Here is a 23,183-nt window from a genome sequence, read left to right as displayed (position 1 = left end):
CACCCTGGCTAGATCAGGCTTTTCAAGGTACGGGCGCAGCTGGCGCACAAGCTTTAGCTGAGCAAAGGCCCTCCTGACCACCGCCGACATCTGAGGCTCCAGGGTCAGCGCCGAGTCCAGGAGGACCCCAAGACTGTGGACCTATGCCTTCAGGGGGAGTTTGACCCCATCTAGCATAGGTTGCAATCCTATTGACCCTGCGACTGACCAGGAATACCTCTGTCTTGTCAGGATTCAGTTTCAGTTTGTTCATCCTCATCCAGGCCATCACAGCTGACCGGTTCAGGGTCATTAAAGCCTTACAGCAAGAGCTTTCTCGAGTTTGGGTCCAGGGCCCTCAAAGATACTCAAGCCCTACTATATACAGTGGCCTAATAACATTTATATATATATAATATAAAATTTCTTTATATGAAATGTCAAAATCAAAGTCTGCTTTTGGATTTTTTAAATATTTTCAAGCTGTGGATGATTGTATTGATGGATACAGTATCTGTGGCTGTGGAGGGTCTACGTATATGAAATGCATCTTCCAGTTCATGTTTCCTTTGTTCTAGAGACTCAGTATAGTACAGTGGTTTAAGCATTGAACTCTGTAGCCCAGGGTTTGAATCCCCACTTGGTTGTGGAAAATTACTGGGTGACCTTAGGCAAATCATACTCTCTCAGCCTAGAAGACAAACACAACCACCCCCTGAAAAAAATCTTGCCAGGAAAATCCTTTGATAGATTTATTTTAGAATGGTCATAAGTTGGAAATTACTTTGAAGGCACACAACAAAATAAGAAGTGCAGGGCATGGACAGTTCTCAGTAGCCTCCCATTCTGTTTGACTTCTTCAGCTGCTGCCTGCAAAACCCCATGTTTATCCTTTTTCTTCCTGTATAAAACACAACACTCCTATTTCTTTGGTTAGTTTTGCCCTTTAGTGAATGTCAGTTATTGAGTTCAAATATACATGTATGGGTATGAATATTAAGAAAAGCAGCTGAGAAACGAAATATTGCACAAATAGTTACTTGTACTTATGATTTCTGCTTCTCAAAGCAATGTTTAATTTTCCAGCTTTTTAAACAACAAAACATTTAGGATTATATTCAGTTTAAGTTAGCTGCAGTCATATTGTGTTGTCATGAGTTAACATTGATTTTAATGAGAACCAAATACAGATAATGGAGACTTTCATTTGTGTGTTCGTGACATCAAGGGGGTTGTTTTTAACTCTTTTCAACAGAAATTTATTTTAAAAGGGTGCAGTTAGAATTTACATCTCACTTAGAAGGATATTCCCTACTTATAAATTTAAGTTACACTGGATACATTCACATCCATGGTACTTTGGCTAGAAGTATCCCAAATCCCAGCCAAGGAGGCGGTATAATTATGATATCTGGGCATTTCCTTCTTGTCTGATTCAATTTATTTTGTGTTGGCGTGTTGGCCTCTGAGAGTCTAAGGTCAACTTCATGCTCACAGTTTGAGTTTTCATGTTCAGTAATATCCCATTTTGAAATATTCCTAGTAATCAGAATGTCTTGAGCAGTATGAGTACAGACTTTAGCTGTGTAGCTTTATCTTACTAGGATTCCCTTTAGTTAGAGACTTTCAAGTGTCTTGAATTGAGATTTCCTTGTTTTTCAAACTCCTAACAGCTGGTAAGCTGGCTGGAATTTCTGGGAACTGAAGTCCTAAACACTTGGAGGAGCAGAGTTTAAGAAACACCGCCTTAGAGAACTGTGTGTTACTTGTGCTTAATTAGGAAATATTCTGTTTGTTTGAATAGCTATATCAATGAGGAAGAAATAGGTTTCTCTGCCTCACAAGTAGTTTTTCGGTACTCTGCATAGCTTGCTAATTCTGGATTTCTTTTTCCCATAGGTTATTGCACTTAAGAATGAACATTGAAGATAAACTGGGCGGATTATTTCTTAAATGTGGTAGCATAGAGCAAATGCAATCATCTAGGGCTATGGTTGGAATGGGTGCTGCATCTGACCAATCATCAGTTTCTATGGAACGACAGGAAGCAGCCCTTCAAGGCCGGGCTATGGCACATCAAGAAATGCTTTCGCCAGATGAAGTACTACGAGCAAGTGAACTTCGACAACAAGAAATGATTTCACATGATGAACTCATGGTACATGAAGAGACGGTAAAAAATGATGATGAGATGGAGGGACATGACAGGCTTCCTCAAGGACTTCAGTATGCAGTTAGTGTTCCTGTAAGCATTTCTTTAGCACACTGTCCACTTACAATTGAGGAAATCTCATCTAATTTTAAAAACATGGCAGGAATAACCAAATGAAAACCAGAGTAACTTCTGTGGGAAATACAATTGGAGCCTTTACAACAAAAGCAAGCAGAGAAACTATACATTCCTTGCCTTGTTTTATTTATATTTCTTACATGGTTAAGGAGTTAATCAGAGACCAAATCAAATTGTAAGTTATGAGCAGTATGTGTGAAAAATTAGCAACTCATAACTACCTTATTTCATTTGTAAAAAAAGTGGGATGAATAAAAAAGAGAAGAAAAGATCAATGAGAAGTATAGTTTGTGGCAAGATTGACGTAGGGATTATTTGAAGACAAGACTTTTATTTGGGATAACAATCTTTGCTATTTTTCTTTACAGCCTCTGGCATTCTTGATGCTGGAAAGTAATAAAAATATGTACTTCTTCAAGAGTATATAGACACTGTTCATTTGATTTTGGATGCATCCACATAAATTATACAAATACTTTACATATTTTAAATATTGTACCTGCCGTATCAGTAGAAATCATTTATTGCTCAGGTTGTTTCTTCTGATTTAACATGTGAATTTAAAAGTAGTAATATTAATAGTTATAGTAATTCTGAGCAAGATAAGAATTCTCACATTGCAGTTGAGCTAAAACCTGTTTTCATCTTTAGAAGCGCAAGAATATTTCATTCTTTTGGGATTTATTCGATACATGGAGACAAGCTGGCTAATTTTAATTAATTAATTAAAAATTAATTAATTTTACCAGTAATTTATTTTAAAGATTTTTAAACCCACTTCTTTTAAAAAATACAAAACGGCAGCTAACTTGCATAAAATGTTTTATTTATTTTTAATAAATTTTTATTTTAAAATTGTAAAATACCCATAATACACATTACAAACATATACATATGCACATACATGGACAACCCGCCTAACAGCGGGTACAATTACCCCTCAGCCCACCCCCGATGCGACCTACCACTTTGGCTCCTGACACTGATCAATGCAGAGTTTATAAATAATTTTATTTAACCCTCTGTACTTATAGATCAATAAATTCCCCTTGTTTTTATTTCTTAAATTCTCCCATCAGATATGCTAAGGCCAGCTTCCAATTTTTTTCAAAAACTTCATTTTATTTGTTTCTTTTATGATTCTTTCCCAATAGACCTGCACAAGACCACCATACATGAAAAAGGTCCCTTTCTTTATTTTACACCTTAACATACAATATGTTAAAAAACCAAATACTTTAGTTACAGAGCATTAAATTAAACGTGGCTTGACAATAAACCAATATTCTGTGATACTGAAAAAATGGAAACATAAATACCCAAATAGCGTCTAAATTTTCGTTTCTTAAATGAGAAATAAGGGGGAAGATTCAAACATTACTCTTCTGCAGGTGGAACCCTTAAATTCAACAGAAGCAAAAGGAGTGACCCCAGTGTGCACCCTCAAAATCATCTCTGGAGGGTTAGAAATCACTCTGGAACAGAGTTCAGGGAATAATCTAAAGGAAAGGAGAAGAGAAAACTTTTATTGCAACTGCTAGTTACTGGATTTAGTTCTCAAAACATGTTTTGTTTTGTAATCAAAACAATACTGAAAGGTTTGCAACCAAAAATAGAAGTTGATCTTTCAGAATGGCGTAGGCAACTGTGCAATGGCCAGAGGCCCATTTCATCCCTGTATCTCTACAGGTTTCTCCAGCATTGCATTATTGAAGTAATGTTATTGGTATCAGTATCGTAAACATTTCTGTGGAAGTACTTCGTAAAATAAGATTCTATTATTTTACAGAAGTAGAATAATAGAATCATAAAGTTGGAAGAGATCTCATGGGTCATCCAGTTCAACCCCCTGCCAAGAAGCAGGAAATCGCATTCAAAGCACCCCCGACAGATGGTCATCCAGCCTCTGCTTAAAAGCCTCCAAAGAAGGAGCCTCCACCACAGAAGTATAATGCTATTGTTGATTTTAGGACCATAGCTAAAACATATCACTTAGTTTTAGACCAAATTGTACAAACATCACAGGACTGTTAACCCTTTACTATGCTATCGAATATATACACACGCACACACTTTCTCTCCATATATATATATATATATATATATACACACACACACACACACACACATACAGGCTGGAGTTACACTTAAAATGTACCTTTCCTGACTTGCATACAAATTCAATTTAAGAACAAACCTACAGAACCTATCTTATCCGTAACCTGGGGACTCTCTGGACTTTTAAAATAGTGACTATAGTATAGGACTGCATTCTTACTATAATTTAATAATTTGAGAATTTCAGAATTGTTTGCATCAATGAAGGGGGTTGGTGCAGTGCTGTATTAGAATTTTGTCATTGAAACTCTAATTTGAAAAATATCAGAGAAAGCAAATGTTACAGCAACTGTATATGTTTAAACATATAACTATTGCATCTGTGTGCAATAGAAACATGAGAGGGGCATGAAAACAGCAAAAGGGATATACCTTAGACTCACTTTCTGAACATTTCTCTGTCTGATAGCTTTTGTGCTAGGCTGAACCACATTGATTTTGGTTGCCAGAAAAGTGCTACAAGTAAAGTGTCCCATTCCTGTACACTTTAGTTTACACATTCCAAGTATTGCATGTATATATTCCATTTCTTGTTTTGCTATATCTAGCTTCCTTTGATTCATATTCCATGTTATTATAATATGTGTTGTGCAACTTCAGACTTTTCTCCCCCCACCCCCCAAGTATGTCAAGGGCTGAAAATCCTTTCAGCTTGAGTCTGTTCACCTCATTAGCCACAGCACTATTCATACCGTGTTTCCCCGAAAATAAGACAGTGTCTTATATTAATTTTTGCTCTCAAAGATGGTCTAGGTCTTATTTTCAGGGGATGTCTTATTTTTCCATGAAGAAGAATTCACATTTATTGTTGAACAAAAAAATGAACATTTATTATATACTGTACAGTAGTTGTCATCACAAACCAGCATAACTAGACAAACTGTGGATCCTATCAAGAATTTCTTGTTACTGCCATTATTTCCATGTACAACTGGTATGTACGTTTACCAATTCTGCATGCTCTGGTGTTCTGTTTGGCAGGCGCTGGGCATGCTTCCAAACAAAAACTCTGCTAGGTCTTACTTTCGGGGGAGGTCTTATATTTAGCAATTCAGCAAAATTTCTACTAGGTCTTATTTTTTGGGGATGTCTTATTTTCGGGGAAACAGGGTAGTTGTGCTCTGCTATACCCTAGTAGCTCTTTGGGTGCCATCTGACTTAGGACACTCATTTTCTGGTGCTGTCTGGCTTTGGATCATTCCATGATAGGGTTTTCATAGTGAAAGACTAACAGGGGGTTTATGGTCCCTCCATCTGTGCAATTCTGTTTTTAGCTATGGTATCACTGCTATTGTTTCTGTAAGATAGTTTGCCAGTGCCACTTTCCCATTATTGTTCCTGCCTAGTAGCTATCTGGCATATTTAACCTGGCCCCCCAGCAAAAGCATGTCTCACAGCAGCACTTTTACTGTCAGCATAGCCTCTTGTCTCATAGAAGTACTCGGTTCCACTGTCAAGAAAAAGATAGTGCCTTTGGTCAGAGGGTTATAGAGATGTAAACATTTCTTTCTATTTATCAGTGGACTCCTTTACTAACAGGAAATTAGCTAGACGACCATTCCAGTCCTTTCAACTATATGATTCACCTGACTTTGGCAATGGAAATTGGATCCCATACTAATTTTTTTACATGATAGTGCTACTTGCAGCCACCTCTAGACATTTTCTTGAAATGCATTTTAATTATTATGGTATTTTTACGGGGGCAGGGAAATTTTGGAATTGAAATACTGTATGTTTAAAATTATTTACTTTGGTGGCAAAGTAATTATATTATCAGTGTAGACTTATATAATGCAGTTTGACTGCATTGAACAGCATTATAGGCATTTACACTGACCATATAATGTAGTTTCAAATTGCATTAAATGGGGCCTCAGTTTCTTGGCATGTCTGTGCAAGCTAGGGCTGATGAAAGCTGTAAGCCAAAAAATACCTGAAGAGTCAGTTGTCCTTCCCTGATTTGGAGCATAAAAACACGGTTCAAGTGCCAGCATAAGTGCCATAAGCTTAATGTAGGTTGGCAGTCATGTGGCTCTGCAGATTTTATTTAATTTTAACTATCACAGAAGCACTAGCCATCATAGTTAATGAGTCTAAATGATGGGAGTTGTACTTTAACAACATCTGGAGGATCACACAATGCCCATCTCTATCTCAGTTGTGTGGAGAAGCAATTCATTTGTAAGCTCAGTTATCTTAGTAATATGGCTATAATAAGCACTGCTTAAAGTAAAGGTAAAAGTTTCCCCTGACGTTAAGTCCAGTCGTGATCGACTCTGCGGGTTGGTGCTCATCTCCATTTCTAAGCCGAAGAGCCGGCGTTGTCCATAGACACCTCCAGGTCATGTGGCCGGCATGACTGCATGGAGCGCTGTTACCTTCCCGCCGGAGCGGTACCTATTAATCTACTCACATTTGCATGTTTTTGAACTGCTAGGTTGGCAGGAGCTGGGGCTAACAGCGGGCGCTCATTCCGCTCCCGGGATTTGAACCTGGCACCTTTTGTTCCGCAAGTTCAGCAGCTCAGCGCTTTAACACACTGTGCTTATTGCCACAGATATGAATCAAAAATTAAAGATGTTTTATTTCGTAAAATACAATATTGATTAAAAATGTTTATTTATATCCAAGCAATAAGGGCATGTACGTTTGAAAGTAGTTGTTCCATTTTAAAAAAGAAAGGGTATACAATAGCTCTTGATGATATTGAGATATCTTAAGAGTTTGCAAAAGGTCTTGTACATTTAAATAACATGTTGTATTTGATATCTTAGCAGATCAGTGTGAAACAAGAAATTACCTTTACTGATGTATCAGAACAGCAGAAAAGGGACAAAAAGCTAATACGAGAGGGCTTAGATATGCAAAAAAAGAAGAAAAGGAAACAGCGTTCACCAGCAAAGGTAAGACTGTTAATTTGAACCTTGAAGGCAGTCTGGTGATTTAGAAAGTGGAAATAATAGTGTTTAGAAATAATAAATTCCGTGGTCTAACTATAATCTCAAAGCAGAGTCAAAAGATATTCATAACATGTTTTTTTAACTTCTTTTCACAGCATGAATATTTAGCATACTTTTACATCTGATCCCCAATCAGCTCTTTCTTCATTTTCTCTTAAATAATCTTAAATAATGTTGGAATTATTTAACTAGCATACTCATTTAAACAACTTTCATTTTAAGCAGACAGGACATTAGTGTTGAAGTGAGGTATTGAGTCCACCTGAAATTAAGTAATTACCTTAGAATATACTCAGGGCTTTACTTGGTGGATGGCATGTTTGTTTGCTGTGCAAGATAGGGGAAAATATGCACCATCTCTTTACCTAGAGTGCATCTGGAGGTTCTTATGTTACAGGGTTTGAATGAGTCTGGCCCAGTTGGACTCTTAGAAGGAAAGGTTCTGAGGTGTGAGCCTAAAAATACAAGTTCCTGTCTGAACCACTCCTGGAAATTAAATGTAAAACCTGAATATGTTGTTGACTACTGCCAATGATATTATTGTTGCATATATTCCAAACACAACAAGGTAGGTTTTATTTTTTAAAAGACTCAACATTCAGGCAGACATCTGCATCATTCTCAGCATGGCCTCCTGATCAATCACTTCCTATACCATAAAGGTTGTAGCAAATTATATCAATAAAAGCTGTGACCAGTTTAATTAAAATCATTTTTGTGTATGGTTACAGGTCCTCGCCTCACCCCAAGCCAACTTGTCTTGTAGGGATAAAAGGCTCATATTAGTAGACATCTAATTTGGAATGAATCATGGATTTGCTTTTTATTAGTGTTATATAGGAAAATGTCTGAACTGGACAAGAGGATGTGTCCTACAGAGACATAGTATAGTTTTTGAAGACTGTAATTCCACCTAGTTGTACTTTTGAAATGTTATACAATCCAGTTTGTGAAGCTTTTTGATATTTAAATATTAGCTATGTTAGAGTAAGAAAAAACTCTACATAGCTGAATTTCAAGTGAGAACAGATTTCTTTGAGTAGCAAATGTAAGTAATTATATAGTTGTGTTTCTACTGTACAAAGTTTATGATGGTACAAGCCACTTGTGGCAATTGCCCAAATGGTCCAGAACTTTTAGTATCTGTGTCAGAACATGTTCTCTGTGTTGCTATGTCTGATTATCCTTAATTAGCAATATGAAATTCAAACATCTTTTTCAGGGACAAACTCAAAAGGGTGTACCAGCACTTAGATCCTTATAAGAACTGGATTCATGTTTCATGAATCCAAGTTTAGGCTTGTATTTGTGAAGGGCAGCTTGTGACATGACAAACCACTTTTAAAACTGAGGAGACAAAAGCAAGCAGTCAGGTATTTCTGCAGTTGCTAAATTGTAAAGTGTATGTGCATTTAAAATAGCTATTTGATTACTGGTCTCAGTTCTAGATGCAGAATCATATAAAACAAAACACAGCATAATACAAAAACAATTTGAACATTGAATAGTAATCAACAGTGTCAGGTTTTATTGTATGTCACATATCATTAAAACTGAAACAGCTTAAGATCATCAAACATTGTACTGCTTGATCTGATCTGGTGTATTGCCTTTTCCTATATGTCTTAAACATTTAAAATATAAGATTCAGTTTTGTCGCCTGAGGAATACTTGAGGCGTATAATTTGTACAATCTCCTGCTGTTTTCCAGAGTGACTTTATATAAATGTTCTCTGTTGTTATTTGGTTGGATCTAATACCATTCTACAGAAATTAATGTGAGATTTAATTTTGCCCCTTTAAAAATAGATCCTTACAATAAATGAGGATGGATCACTTGGTCTGAAAACCACCAAATCTCACATTTGTGAGCATTGCAATGCTGCCTTTAGAACCAACTACCATTTACAAAGGCACGTCTTCATTCATACAGGTACTAGTGCAAATTAAATTGTCTTTTTTTGTTATCTAAAGAACCGCTGAACCCTAAGTAATTCACTGAATAATGGGAAATGATACATACTTTCCATTTTAAAATGAAGGAAATGTGGCATCTAAACTTGGGTATTCCATGCACCAAGGTGTCAAAAAATACCATAAAATGTATGTTCTTCTTTGAAGTGTACTCAGATGTATTTTCTAAACAAAGATAATACTGTATTCATAAATAATCCAAATTTTAGTTTTGTCTTGTTTAGAAAATAGGCTCTTGGTTCTTATTTGGGCAATGAAGGATCTCTGTTTGGATAACTGAAATAGGTGTTTAAATCCAGTTTAGTGTCCTACTTTTGTTGATGAGCTGCACCACTCTGTTAGCATTATAGATTCACAGAATTAATAGCCAATGTTTTTCACCCAGATAGTTCAGGCATATTTTATTTTGGAATTCACTCAGATTCTGAATTCCAACAGTTGAATATTTTAGATCTCAACATAATTTGTTAGACACAAATTATTTGTTTGTAGCTTTTAACTTACAGATGTGGAATTATATTGTTTAAGGTGAAAAACCATTTCAGTGCAGTCAGTGCGAGATGCGTTTCATACAGAAGTACCTGCTACAGAGACATGAGAAGATTCATACTGGTGAGTATAGTGCCTTGAGTATCTTTACTGGTGTGCTTAAAAATGTACTTCAAAGATGACTAAAAACTGGGTGATTATGCAGTCTCTGTTTTAGTAATATAGGTGTGTGATCAAGCTTTGCCGCTTTTCTTTACCTTCCTCCCCAATGCCACATAACTAATAGTGGATGTGAACAAAGCTTCAGAGGAAATGTGTTTATTTTTGTGTAACATAATAAACAAGCATTCTCCCAGAACTATTGCGGCCAAAATGCCTAACCCCTAGAGATTTGTACCTTGTTTTAAAAAAATACAGAAAATTATACAAGAGAGAAAGCGAGAGAGAGAACTTAAGCAAAACCTCAATATAAAAAACAGGTACACAGTTAAAGAAAAATAGTTATTTTCTATGTGTTTATTTTCACTTTTTTCTGTAAAACCACATTCTGTAAACAGGCTTGGCTTTAATGGGTTTTTGGCATTTTGGTGCATGGCCTTTCATTACCTCCATAAATATTTGGAGATACAGTTCTTTTTGACTTCTAGATGCCAATTTTCAGCTTCTTTTTCAGAAAAATTGAGCTCGCAAACCAGCTGAGTGTTGCTTGGTGAGAGGTATCATTTTGATTAAATTACTTCTGTATATGTGTGTCAACCTTTAAAAAAAACTCAGCTTATTGTTTTTGCAGGGGATTTATATGCACAAATGTCCTGTTACTCTTGGAACATTTGCATTAAATATTACTAATATTTGGGTTTGCACTTTGGTTTACATTTCTTCTAGGCCATTCTTTTCTCTCTCACTTCCCCACTTTCTGTAACTCCTGCTGATATTCTTTGGTATAGCTGCTTTCACTTTAATTAAACAATATGGTTTTGGGCATGTTCACAATAGAGCAAGAAATTGATTTTATTATTATTTTTAAAAAACCCAGTCCAGTTGATGTTTATACATTTTGCAATAACTGTACCTGCAGTGGAATGATAGATTATGTTGCACATTTTACTAGAATATATCATTTTAATGATGAAGAGAAGATTGGTATGTGACAGAGATGATGACAATGAAAATTGTGGAACACAAATATCTCAAGACTAATGATGTTTTTTTGTGACAAAACAAACATAATCAGCAGCCTGGAAGGAAAGCTAAGGAAGAGAATTTGGTTTAATAAAAAAGGAAACAGCAGTTCCATAACTGGTACTCAGAATTCCAGGTAAAATGGAGGCTGAAGGGATTGTCTTTTGGCTATAGCTGTATTTTAGGCATAGGTGTTATACCACTGGCAGTTATACCACAAGTGCAAAGCACTGGGGGCTTACCAGTTCATAAGGGCCTGGACACCTCGCATGGAGCAGTATTTTTCCAATGTGCAGAAAACTCAAAATGTTTTTCTTTTAGTGCCCTGTGTGGGCAGCCACCTAATTTTCTCCACTCGAGTGCACTCCTGGGCATGGGATCAAGCAGTCAATGCAAAGCAGGTATGCTAGATGTATAGAAAAAGAAAAGTCTTCTGGATTGGAAGCTTTCTCCCTTAGCTTTTTTGTCCCTTGCTACTAGTACTTTATGCTTTCTCCTGTAATTGGTGTGATGTCATTTGCTGTGACCTGTGAAATCAGGTAAAAAAAGACCTTGCGAATAAGAAGCAAGGAAAAATGAGAATAAACTATTAAAGAGCTGGTTTTAAAAAATGATTAAGAGGAGAAGATAATAATAATAATAATTTTATTTTTATACCCCACCCCATCTCCCCAAAGGGACTTGGGGTGGCTTACATGGGGCCAAGCCCAGGCCAAACAGGCCATACAAAACACAATAAAACAAATCAGTCAACAATAAAATAAATCATAAAACTAATGAGATCACATAAAATAGACATACTTTGATAAAATCCTGGGTTGGCTCCTAAAAGGAACTGGGCCAAAGAGAGTTTCAGCAGTGTCAGTGTGAGAACACAGTTTGGGGCATGTTGCTCCACACTGTTCATTTAAAAAAGGAAATGGCCTTGCTCCAGGAAGCGTAGGATGAACTTCTCAAACCCTTTGGATGAAGGAGTTGTCAGTAAAAAAAACATGCGGTGAGCACTTTTGTTGGTGAGGGAAGAAATGTGCCTGTGTGTCATACTTCATGTGGATAAATGTACCTTTTGTCACTAAACCCACTAATCTAGTAAACTGTACCCCTTCTCCCAGGTATTGAAATATTGAAAGGTTTTTTTTTTAAGTAAGGTTAATTTACCCCTCCTTAAAAAGAAGGAATAGCTCATTTTCTTCAGATGGTAATGGTGAGAACACATGTTTATATCACCACAAAATCCTGTAAGGTAGATTCAGCTGTGATTAGTTCAAGGTGACCACATAAGTTCATGTGGAAGTAGGGACCTGAATCCTCATATCCAATATGCATTGGGCAGCCAAGTGTAGAGTGGATACAGTGACATGTAATGTTTTTGATGGGGTTGGAAAAGGGGATATTGATTTTTTAGCATCTAAAATCTGTGGTTGTGTAATATAATTATAAAGTTAACCAAAAAAAGCAAGAATACCTGTAGTTAAATACTGGTGTATCTTTGAATTAAATTGGAAGTTTGTCTCCATTGTGTTTTGTGCAAGAACCCATAAGAAACATTTACCACTACTGACTTTAACCATAATTTTCTGAGGTGCAACTTATTATTTTTTAAAAACCTTATAATCAAGAATTGTATCAAAATGTCATCAGGTTCTTGATGTACTTCACCTCCAACGAGAAGAGCATTTGAAGAGTTCATCATCATTCTTTTAGCAAAATGCAATTACTCTTCTATTTCAGTGGTTTTAATTGGGAGGGGGCACAGTGAGGAGAAAAGGTCCATGTTGTTTTATTTATACTTCTTAAATTTCAGCTTTCAAATCACATGATAATAAAAGTAGAAAGGAATGGCATTACAAACCAACTAGGAAATTAAATTATTCAATTTTGTTTCTTTTCTTCCTAGTTTCCCCTGAACTTTGTTGGAGTTCTTTAATCATTGAAATGTTTGTGTGCATTTGTGAAAGCCTTGAGTCCCTATATCGGGGGAAAGGCAAGATAAAAAATCAGTAAATAAATGAAAAGTCCCAAAGTTGTCTAAATTAGTGCTTACTGATTCAGAAATCACTTCAGTTGTAGAAACTATATGAAAGTGAGTGTTTAATTGAAGGTGCACAATAGCAACAACTATCTTGAATAGCTCAGAGTTTAACAAGGGTTCTGTAAACATTTCCAGTCAGTTCAGTTCTCTGTTGTGTTCTCTGTGATCCACACACAATAGTTTTGGGTCTGGTGAGCCCTTGATTGGAATATTCTATAATTCAGAGGTCATCTATATTGCCCAAAAGTTTTGGGATTTGTTGAGTTGGGGGTTTTTTTTGGGGGGGGGGGGCGTTGTCTGATGTGAAGTGTAGCATGGGTGAGATTACTTCCCTTTTCTGGATATTTACTGAAGGAACAAAGATCATAGAAAAATCTTTGTAAGAAAGAGCACATCCTCATGCATTGTATCATTATAGGGGCCACTCAAACGCATGAAGAAGAAATTATACAAATAGGAAATACTAATCCCTGTTTGATTCAGAATCTCTCAACACTTCTTACCCTGGATTTAAAAATCAAAGCTGTTCCCGGGAATTAGGTACAATAGGCCAAAATTGGAGGCACATCATTTGTACATTTTTTAAAAACAAGTTCGTACAGGAAGTATGCCTTCAAACTCTTAAGACATTTGGCCTGTCTAGATGAATACTGAATAGAACTTTAAAAGAAGCCTTGCACCCATTAATCCCATTCAATGTCTAAGCATCTCCAGTGTCTCCTTCTTAAGTGTCTTCTCTGGTGTCTTTTTATATGCCAGGTCAATAATATTGGGACATTGTTCTCTTTGGACTGTGTACATCAGTGCACAATTAACTTTTTATTATGTTTGCTTTTTCTTTAATTGTCATCTTTCCTCTTCAGTCTTTGCATTACATTTCATTATCATTCTTTTTGGATTTAACTTTGTTTAGTCTTTGTTCATAGATTGAATTGAATTATTCAGAGTAAATAGAGCCTGTTGTTTGAGTGTGTTTGTATGACCTCTGAGGCTTTGTTCAGTTGACTTCTCAGATGAATACTCTTGAGTGCTTCTTTGTATTGACAAGAATAAGGATTATAGCCTTGTTTTAAAAATAAGCCTTTGGCTGTTAACTGGTGGTGGCAGAAGTGTTTTTAATGTGCTGATTAAAATTAAAATTTAGTATATTTTAAATGTATTCTAAATTGTTTGAAAATAATATTTAAAAAAATTGATTGTTTAATTGTTTTTAAATAGTTATTAGATGTTTAGCTGTATTTTATTGGAAGCCACTTTGCATCATATGTCAGGAGAAAACTAAGATATAAATTAAGTAAATAAATAGTAGAAGTTAAAGAAAATAATTTATTAGACTTCCAATATATATTCAGTTTCTTGGGATTTTCATATGTATTCTGGAGAGCTCAATTGGTACAGCAGCAAAAGTACAAGTACAAGAACTCACGGGCCATCCAGTCCAACCCCCTGCCAAGAAGCAGGAAAATCACATTTAAAGTACCCCTGACAGATGGCCATCCAGCCTCTGATTAAAACCTTCCAAAAAAGAACCCTCCACCACACTCCGGGGCAGAGAGTTCCACTGCCAAACAGCTCTCACAGTGAGGAAGTTCTTCCTAATGTTCAGGTGGAATCTCCTTTTCTGTAGTTTGAAGCCATTGTTCCGCGTCCTAGTCTGCAGGGCAGCAGAAAACAAGCTTGCTCCCTCCTCCCTATGACTTCCCCTTACATATTTATACATGCTATCATGTCTCCTCTCAGCCTTCTCTTCTGCAGGCTAAACATGCCCAGCTCTTTAAGCCGCTCCTCATAGGGCTTGTTCTCCAGACCCTTAATCATTTTAGTTGCCCTCCTCTGGACGCTTTCCAGCTTGTCAACATCTCCCTTCAATTGCGGTGCCTAGAATTGGACACAGTATTCCAGGCGTGGTCTGACCAAAGCAGAATAGAGGGGTAGCATGACTTTCCTGGATCTAGATACTATCCTCTTATTTATGTAGGACAAAATCCCATTGGTTTTTTTGCAGCTGCATCACATTGCTGGCTCATGTTTAACTTGTTGTCCACAAGGACTCCAAGATCTTTTTTACACGTACTGCTGTCAAGCCAAGCATCGTCCCCAATTCTGTATCTTTGCATTTCATTTTTTCTGCCTAAGTGGAGTATCTTTCATTTGTCCCTGATGAACTTCATTTTGTTAGTTTCAGCCCATCTCTCTAATCTGTTAAGATCGTTTTGAATTCTGCTCCTGTCTTCTGGAGTATTGGCTATCCAATGATAGGAGATGATAGAGCAAATCTAAGTGTGAAAACAGTGTGACCCAGCTTGAAACCCTGATGCTTTTTCAGTAGAATCTATAAATATAATGATTATTTAGTCAGTTAAGCTTTAGCTGTATTTGTCTCGTATAACAGGAGCACTTCTGCTGCATACTCAGGGAAGAAGTTTCTGTTCCAGGTTTATAGAATACCATGCATGACATTGACTATGGGAAAGTAGGATTTGCATAAAGCCTAGTTTGTTCTCAAACCAAAATCTGACTGTTTTCTACAATCCTGGCTTGCAAGTGAACTATGAGCAAATATAGGCAAACACCTTTTGCCACCTCTTAAGACTTTTTGTCATTTTAATGCTTGCTCTTTCTGTAGGAGTACGAATGTGGGGTTTATTTTCTGTCACATATTCTAGTCTGTAATAAAGATCGGGGAGCCATCAATTGGTAAAGCTTCCTGTACTTGATGCTGATTTCTTGTTAGTATTACTCATCTGTGTCAGGCAACTTTGAGGGGGAGGAGTATAATGTTCTATGATTAGAATGGCAAGGGATGCCTAATATTTTCCTCCATGGTTTCTGGATCATACAGTCAGATAATTTTCATGTGTTTTGAAATACTTAAATATGTGTGATTATGTTTACTTACCTTTTTGTACTTAGTGATTTTTGTGAGAGAGAAACTACTTAAAATGCTGAAGACATGGTTCATTCTTTTATTTTTTTTGAGTCACCTGAATATTGTATGGCAATATAATTAAATTTTAAAGTACACTTTCTGGAATGAGGTGCTGCAACATATGCAAACATGGCAAATCATACTGGATCAGATGACTAACCTATTGAGGTATTACTTATCCCTGCCTTTATGCCATGTGCTGTTTTGGAATATTTTCTAATAATCCCTTCCTCTCACCATCACTTTTTCATTAAAATTGCATACATTTCTTGAATGCATTAGATATGTCAAATTATGTAATACATGTGTTATATGCATGTTAATTGACTATAATCTGTTTCTTGGTTCACATGATTTCTCTGCCCTAGAAAACAGCCTTGTGTATATTCAACAAAGAGAGAGAGCACTTTCCCTGGGAGAAAACTGCAGTCTCGGGGCTAGTTACTTTTAAATCAGTGAGACCAAATTGCTTTTATTTTAAGGAATTGTAATCTATATCCATAATAAAAGTAAAAAACCATATGTATGTATGTGGCACGGGTGTTCGCTCACTCAGACAGCCTCCAGCCTCCACAAACAGGTTATAGTTCCCAGTGCTGAGGAGTCACCAAGTCACTCTTTTCCACTGAAATTGCAGTTACAGCGAGCTCCATGAACATGTAGCCCAACCCCTGCCAATGTCCTTCCCAAACACTATGAACTACTACCCAAGGAATGCTTTCATTCGGGGACCATTTCATCCTAGATTTTCCATTTTCTTCCACCACAGGCAGGCATCCCAGGGATCTCCATTGGTGTGAAATTTGCATGACCCTGCCTACTGCCCTTCCCTTTCAAATTTGTCTGCATAACAAACAGAGCAGAACTGAGCACCAACTAAATTTCCTGGAGGAGTTTGGGGGATTGACCCCACATGGTGGAAGTTGTTCACCCTGCATGAAGTCAGAGCATTGTGACTCCTACTGGGGAATTTAGAGGAGTTGTAGTTCACCTACACCCAGAACACACTATGAACCCAAAAAATGATGGGACTGGACCAAACTTGCCATGCATACCTGATATGCCCAGATTTGAATACTGGTGGGTTTTGGGGGGGAATTGGCCTGGAGTAGCAGGTACTGGGATTTATAGTTCACCTGTAATTGAACCCAAGCCATGATGGACCAGGGCCAAACTTGGCGCACACAGTCCCCATAACCAATAGAACATATTGGACAAGTTTGGGGGAAAGGGAGTTATAGTTCACCTGCATTCAGAGAAACAGTGACCCCCACCAGCAATGGACTTGGACCAAACTTCGCACAGAGAAGCCTCATGACCAACTGAACATACTGCAGGAGTTTGTGGGAATGGGCTTCGATTTTGGGAGTTGTAGTTCGCCTGTATCCAAAGACCACTGAACCCAGCCAACGACGGATCTGGACCAAACTTGGCACATAGACTCAACATAGCCTACTGTGGATACTGACAGATGTTTCGGGACAATTGCCCTAGGAATCTGGGAATTGTAGTAGTTCACCCTCATCCAGAGAGTACTGCAGCCAGGCGATGATCAGGCAACGACAGATCTGGACCACACTTGGTACACAGATCCAAAATGGCCAACTTTGAATACTGGCAGGGTTTGGGGAGGATTGACCCATGATTCTGGGAATTGTAGTTCACCCACTCCAAACAGAATACATAACATTCAAAGACAATTAATGCCTTTTTCAAATAACCCGGGCACCGCCGGGTCCCTAAGCTATTTATTTATTTATTTATTTATTTGCAGCATTTATATTCCGCCCCTCTCGCCCCGAAGGGGACTCAGGGCGGATCACATCACACATATAAGGCAAACATTCAATGCCCTAACATAGAACAAAGACAGAGACAAACACAGCTCCGAGCTGGCCTCGAACTCATGACCTCTTGGTCAGAGTGACCCATTGCAGCTGACTGCTTTATCAGCCTGCGCCACAGCCTAGTATTACAGTATATAAAATAGACAAGAAAAGGAAAGGAAAATTATTTTTAAAATCAAGGTTATTAAGTGTTACAGTTGAAAGTTAAGATAATTGATACTGACCTTAAAACAAAGCAAAGGGAAAAGATGTGGTACTGAAAAGAGTAAGGGTCACCCTAAGGGTCACCATAAGTCAGAAACGACTTGATGAGGCACAAGACTACATACTGAAAATATTGGTTTGAACCTTTACATAGAACGTGTTGTTGTTGAAATAGTTTGTCCAAAATGTAATCTTCACAATCTAAAGTTTAGTTACCATAGTTATTTTAGACTTAGTGAACAGGTACAAAATGGACCAGTATTACTAAACTTTAATACAAAATAAGTGACAGTGAAAATCATTAAAAAGGTTTATTCATACTTTTAATTCTTTAGTCATTGATATAACTAAATTAAATACAGGAATAGAAATCTTAAATTCTGCAAATTCAACAAGATATCTGATATAAATAAATTAGGCATGGCAACTCATATAAATTCCCTCCCTTGTCCAGATAAGCCCACAATTAGGACCACAATTCAGATTAACATTACTTAAATGAATGAATATATGTATTACATCCTATCAATCACTAACTTAGTAACTTTGAATTTTAGGTACTGTATTTTGCTTTTCACAAATAAGCAAAAAGTGAGATGAAATCATAAAACCAGTTCCTTTGTACCTGAAATTTGTGAGTTTGTGGTTTTTTCTGGAAACTAGAGAAGTTGTCACCACTGTATACAAAATTCATTGCCTTTCTAAACCAAAATTTAATTTGAACATTAAAGTAGGACAAAGTTTTATAGAGCTGAAAAAAATTTCTGCTACCTTTCTCAGTTTGCGGTTTCTGAACTATGTGTTGGCAACAAGACTGAAAATATACATTTATGCAATCTTGGGTTTTCCTAGCCACCTTCATTTGGAATGTTGTGTATGTATTTTTGATCAATGGTAAAGTTACTAAATAGCAACATTGTGGACATCTATGTGTCATTGCTCTTCTTTCTGTTTGATTAAGCTATATATTTTCTTGTCATTTTTGTTCTTAGGTGAAAAACCATTTCGATGTGATGAATGTGGCATGCGATTCATACAGAAATATCACATGGAAAGGCACAAGAGAACCCATAGTGGAGAGAAGCCTTACCAATGTGAATACTGCTTACAGGTAATTTGAAAGAGAAGACAGAACAAAATACTTTAGGAAAAATAGGTAAAATGTGAACAAATGTAATACAAAGTGATACCTTACACAAATGAAAACGTGATAAATCCATTCCACTATTATGATAATGGATGACTTTACATCTTGCAGTAAAGGAGCAATTTAGTTTGCATTGTGAATACCATATTCTTTGTAAATTTAATCAGAATTTTTGAAACATTTTGCGTTATTTGAGAGAGAGAGAGAGATTTTCTTTTGGTTTCTATGACTCACACAAATGGACCACACAACACTTATGCACTGCTTCATCCAGAAACCTCTAGAGCAGTGATACTCAACCTGTAGGTCCCCAGATGTTTCGGCCTTCAACTCCCAGAAACCCTAACAGCTGGTAAACTGGCTGGGATTTCTGGGAGTTGTAGGCCAAAACACCTGGGGACCTACAGGTTGAGAACCACTGCTTTAGAGTGTTTTGGCAGTAGCCTTACCTACTCTCCACATGCCATCCCAATGTGCTTCATGCTTAAACTGTCAGTTCCTCTTTGTCTGCCTCTGTAACAGCATCACAAGAAATCAGTAGAGCTTATAACTCTATTTATGACTTGACTTGAATTTTTCATATTCATCTGTGTTTTTCTACTTCTGTCTTTGTAGTTTCACTCAGACTTGTCTTATGATTTTGGATTACCTATTTGTTGATCCAGCCTCCTTTGGCTGTTCTTCTCCTGATTGCCCGTTTTATAGCCTCTCTTTTGAGAGGTGAACCAACTGTGGAAGAAAGATTCCTAAAATCGAGAGATACTCAAACTATCTCCTTTGTGTGGGAGAAGGTAACAAAGTTTGCTTACTTCTACACTTCCAAGACTTTACAACTGTAGTGCAGACAGAATCATGATTTGCACCTTAAGGCATTGTGGTATAAACATGCCTTGGCAGTTACTCAGGCTCAAGCTGCTCAAAATAGATCACTTTATACTGTGTTGTTGACGTCTTATCAACCTTCCATGCCGCACTTGACTTTAGGTTCTTCTATAAGGATTGCCCTCAAACGGTCCTAGTGGAAACCTCTTCACAGAAAAAAAAAAAGTTCCACCTCCAACTCAGCAATACTGGGTCGCTCTTTAAATCTCGAGACTGCTCTTTCCAGAGTCCAGTCGCCTAGCACAGAATTGGCTCTATCTCAGGACCCTCAAAGGCCTGTTCAAAAGAAGAAGTCTAAAGATATGGAGAAGGAGGTACACAAAGGGATATTTTTAGTGTCACAAAGTGGTTTTTAAGACTCCTAATTATGTTCCCTCTCTGATTTGTCAGGATAAGAACCTATCTCTCCCAATTTTGGTGCCGTCATTCCTAGGACAGGATGCAGGATTGATGGCCCCAATCTCAGAAGCATGTATCATGTTGGTGATTGCTGTTTTCTCAAATTGTGAGATTGTTGAATTTTCTCCCAAAGAAACTATGAGACCATCTTGAGTCCAAGACTGATCTTCCACATGACAAATCATCTTGTGCTGCCCAAACTTTACCACTGATCTTGGGATCCCCAGCACTTTGTTCTTGACATCGTCATAATTCTTTATCCTTCTCCTAGAAGCCATGGTGGCACAATGGGTTAAACCCTTTTGCCAGCTGAACTGCTGACCTGAAGGTTGGCAATTTGAATCCGTGAGACGGGGTGATCTCCCGTCTGTCAGCCCTAGCTTCATTCGGGACATGAGAGAAGCCCCCCACAGGATGGTAACACATCTGGGTGTCCCCTGGGCAATGTCTTTGAAGACGGCTGATTCTCTCATACCAGAAGTGATTTGCCTCAATTCGCTTGTGACATGATAAAAAAAATCCCACTCCTCATTGAATTCCAGTGCTACTTTGTCTCAGTCTCCAATACCTAAATATCTTCAGTCTACTCATGGATGCCGATGTCACCAGTGATATGATGAACTTCTGAAGTATGTTTTAGGTACTGAGTCAACTCACTCCTTTATTATTACTATAAAGACCTTCAGCATGATCACTATACCGATGTTCCTGCATTATAGACAATGTTATGGGAATTTTGCACAGAAACACTACAAACATAGTGAAGACCCTTCCTATTCTTGAGTCCTCTATCTAAACATAACTCCATTTCAGTAGTCTTTCAGTTGTCTGTCTCCACTTTAATAGCTTCCATCTCAACAATCTCCATTATGTTGTCAGTGTCCATCCCAACAGAGCCCAGTGGACATCTCTGCCACATCAGCAGTCTCCATCCTGTCAGCAGTCACTATCTCAATGACAGACACAGACTACCTGATACAGTTGAATTGCTCAGTGGAGGCTTGATCTCCATCTGTTACTGATACAGACTCATTCTCAATGTTTTAGTTGACCAGTTTGAATGAGACCTCATTCTCATCAGCTTTGTGTTCTCCTACCAAAGAATCATTGCCTATTTTGGTGGGCGATCATGCTTTTTCTTCTCAGTTGATGACATACAGCCCTTTACAGCCCAGATGTTGCACATGGCTAAATCACTTGACTTGGTAGTGAATGAAATACCCACAACAGTGGAAGATTTTCCATAGGGTATAGAGTTAAGCCCCCACATTGGCCTTTATTTCTGTTCTATCCTACTTAGTCCAAGTAGCTAGAAGTTCTTGATTGGTGCAGCCATCAGTTCTGTATACATTGAAAATGTTCTTGACTTCGATTCTGAGTGCTTGGTACATTACCCAAAACCTAACTCATTAATTATTGTCATATTCTTTCCTGAAACTCCATTCAGCACCATCAGACAAGGAGGAAAAGAAAGGTGATGGCATGGGCAGGAAATATCATTCCACTCTTTCCCCCCATATTGCCAACTATGCCGTATATAAACAGTTGCTTTGAGAAAAGATGACTCTTTACTTGGATAAACTGTCAGATGAGAACTACAAAATTACCTCTGTCTTGCAAGTGGTTGGACAACGAATCACCACTGCCCAACACAGATGATAATAATAATAATAATAATAATAATAATAATAATAATAATAATAATAACCTGTTTCTCCTTAAGCCTTGAGGAGAGCCACAACATAGGCTCAGCATATACTATCATGCTTGGGCCTTGATCATCTCAAACACATTTGTACCTCCATAGGCAACAGCAATATTGTTCAGAGACACTACCATGGATAGCCTAATTGAAATATCTTTCAGTCAGAGGTCATTTGACTTTTCAGGAGATCAATTTGCTCATCGGTGTGGTCAAGGTGTTGGTGATAGAAAAAAATCTTTGAGGCAAAATGGTTCAGATTGTTACTGACAAGGTCACCTTGAAGTACAACTTGAATAAACAGGGGGGACAAACTTCTGCACTTTACTTAACTTTTAATTTAGAATTTGTTAACTGGGCATTTTTAAATACTATTTAATAAATTTTATCCTGTTTTAATGTTCAGATCTTTGTATATTTTAAATGGCTTTTTATGTTGAGCCACTTTGAGTCCTCTTTGGGGGAGATAGAGCAGATAGTAGTAGTACTTCAGCTCACTCTTTGTCTATGGGACTGGTGTATCATCAAAGGCATCTTCATCTCTGAAATCCATCATCCAGGAGAGGAGTATTTCTTGGTGGATGGTCAGAAATGTATCACAAATAGAATCCTACATCCCAGCATGCTTTAAAAGATCTTTCTTAGTTTTAGCACTTTGGAAGGGGCTCTCTGTTCCATCAGAAAATCCCCTGTGCACGACATACTTTTTCAGGTCTTGGTGGGAGAAAAACAGAACTGTCATATCTGTTTTTTTCCATTCCCTCTCATCTCCAGAATAATCACCAAAATTAGCAAATACAATGCAAAGTGCATTCTGATCAAACCCTGGTGCCCTAAGTAGCCCTTGTTCATCCCACTTCTCCACTTGTCTCTGTGTCAAGCTTCCATACCATCTGTACACCTTGACAATCTACAACGGGAAGGTGAGACATCCAAATCTGAATACTCTGAAGCTGATGGCTTAGAAAATATTAACCTCTCTTTCTGAGTCCATAAAGAACATATTTGGTGTCGCATATAAGTCTTGCACTCAGCACGCAAGCATA

At 37.5% G+C, this 23,183-nt stretch overlaps 1 protein-coding gene across 5 annotated transcripts in view; it reads left to right on the top strand.

The window, feature by feature from the left end:
* znf148 (zinc finger protein 148) overlaps positions 1-23,183 on the top strand; it is a 56,034-nt gene that overhangs the window by 22,887 nt on the left and 9,964 nt on the right. Inside the window, exons 2-6 of one of the 5 annotated variants that reach the window (XM_008109423.3) lie at positions 1,879-2,137; positions 7,165-7,293; positions 9,160-9,283; positions 9,853-9,936; positions 19,000-19,118. In XM_008109423.3, the coding sequence (XP_008107630.1) occupies positions 1,895-2,137; positions 7,165-7,293; positions 9,160-9,283; positions 9,853-9,936; positions 19,000-19,118 (699 nt within the window). In that variant the 5' untranslated portion in view covers positions 1,879-1,894. Of the gene's footprint in view, positions 1-1,878; positions 2,225-7,164; positions 7,294-9,159; positions 9,284-9,852; positions 9,937-18,999; positions 19,119-23,183 lie in introns of all 5 variants that reach the window. The other 4 variants (XM_008109413.3, XM_003214868.4, XM_008109398.3 and 1 more) reach the window with 4 other exon arrangements.

This window comes from Anolis carolinensis, chromosome 1 (genome assembly GCF_035594765.1).
Source record: "Anolis carolinensis isolate JA03-04 chromosome 1, rAnoCar3.1.pri, whole genome shotgun sequence".
In the NCBI taxonomy this organism is placed as follows: Eukaryota; Metazoa; Chordata; class Lepidosauria; order Squamata; family Dactyloidae; genus Anolis; species Anolis carolinensis.
The sequence above is the reverse complement of the archived record's forward strand: the minus strand, read 5'-3'. Positions and strand labels throughout refer to the sequence as shown.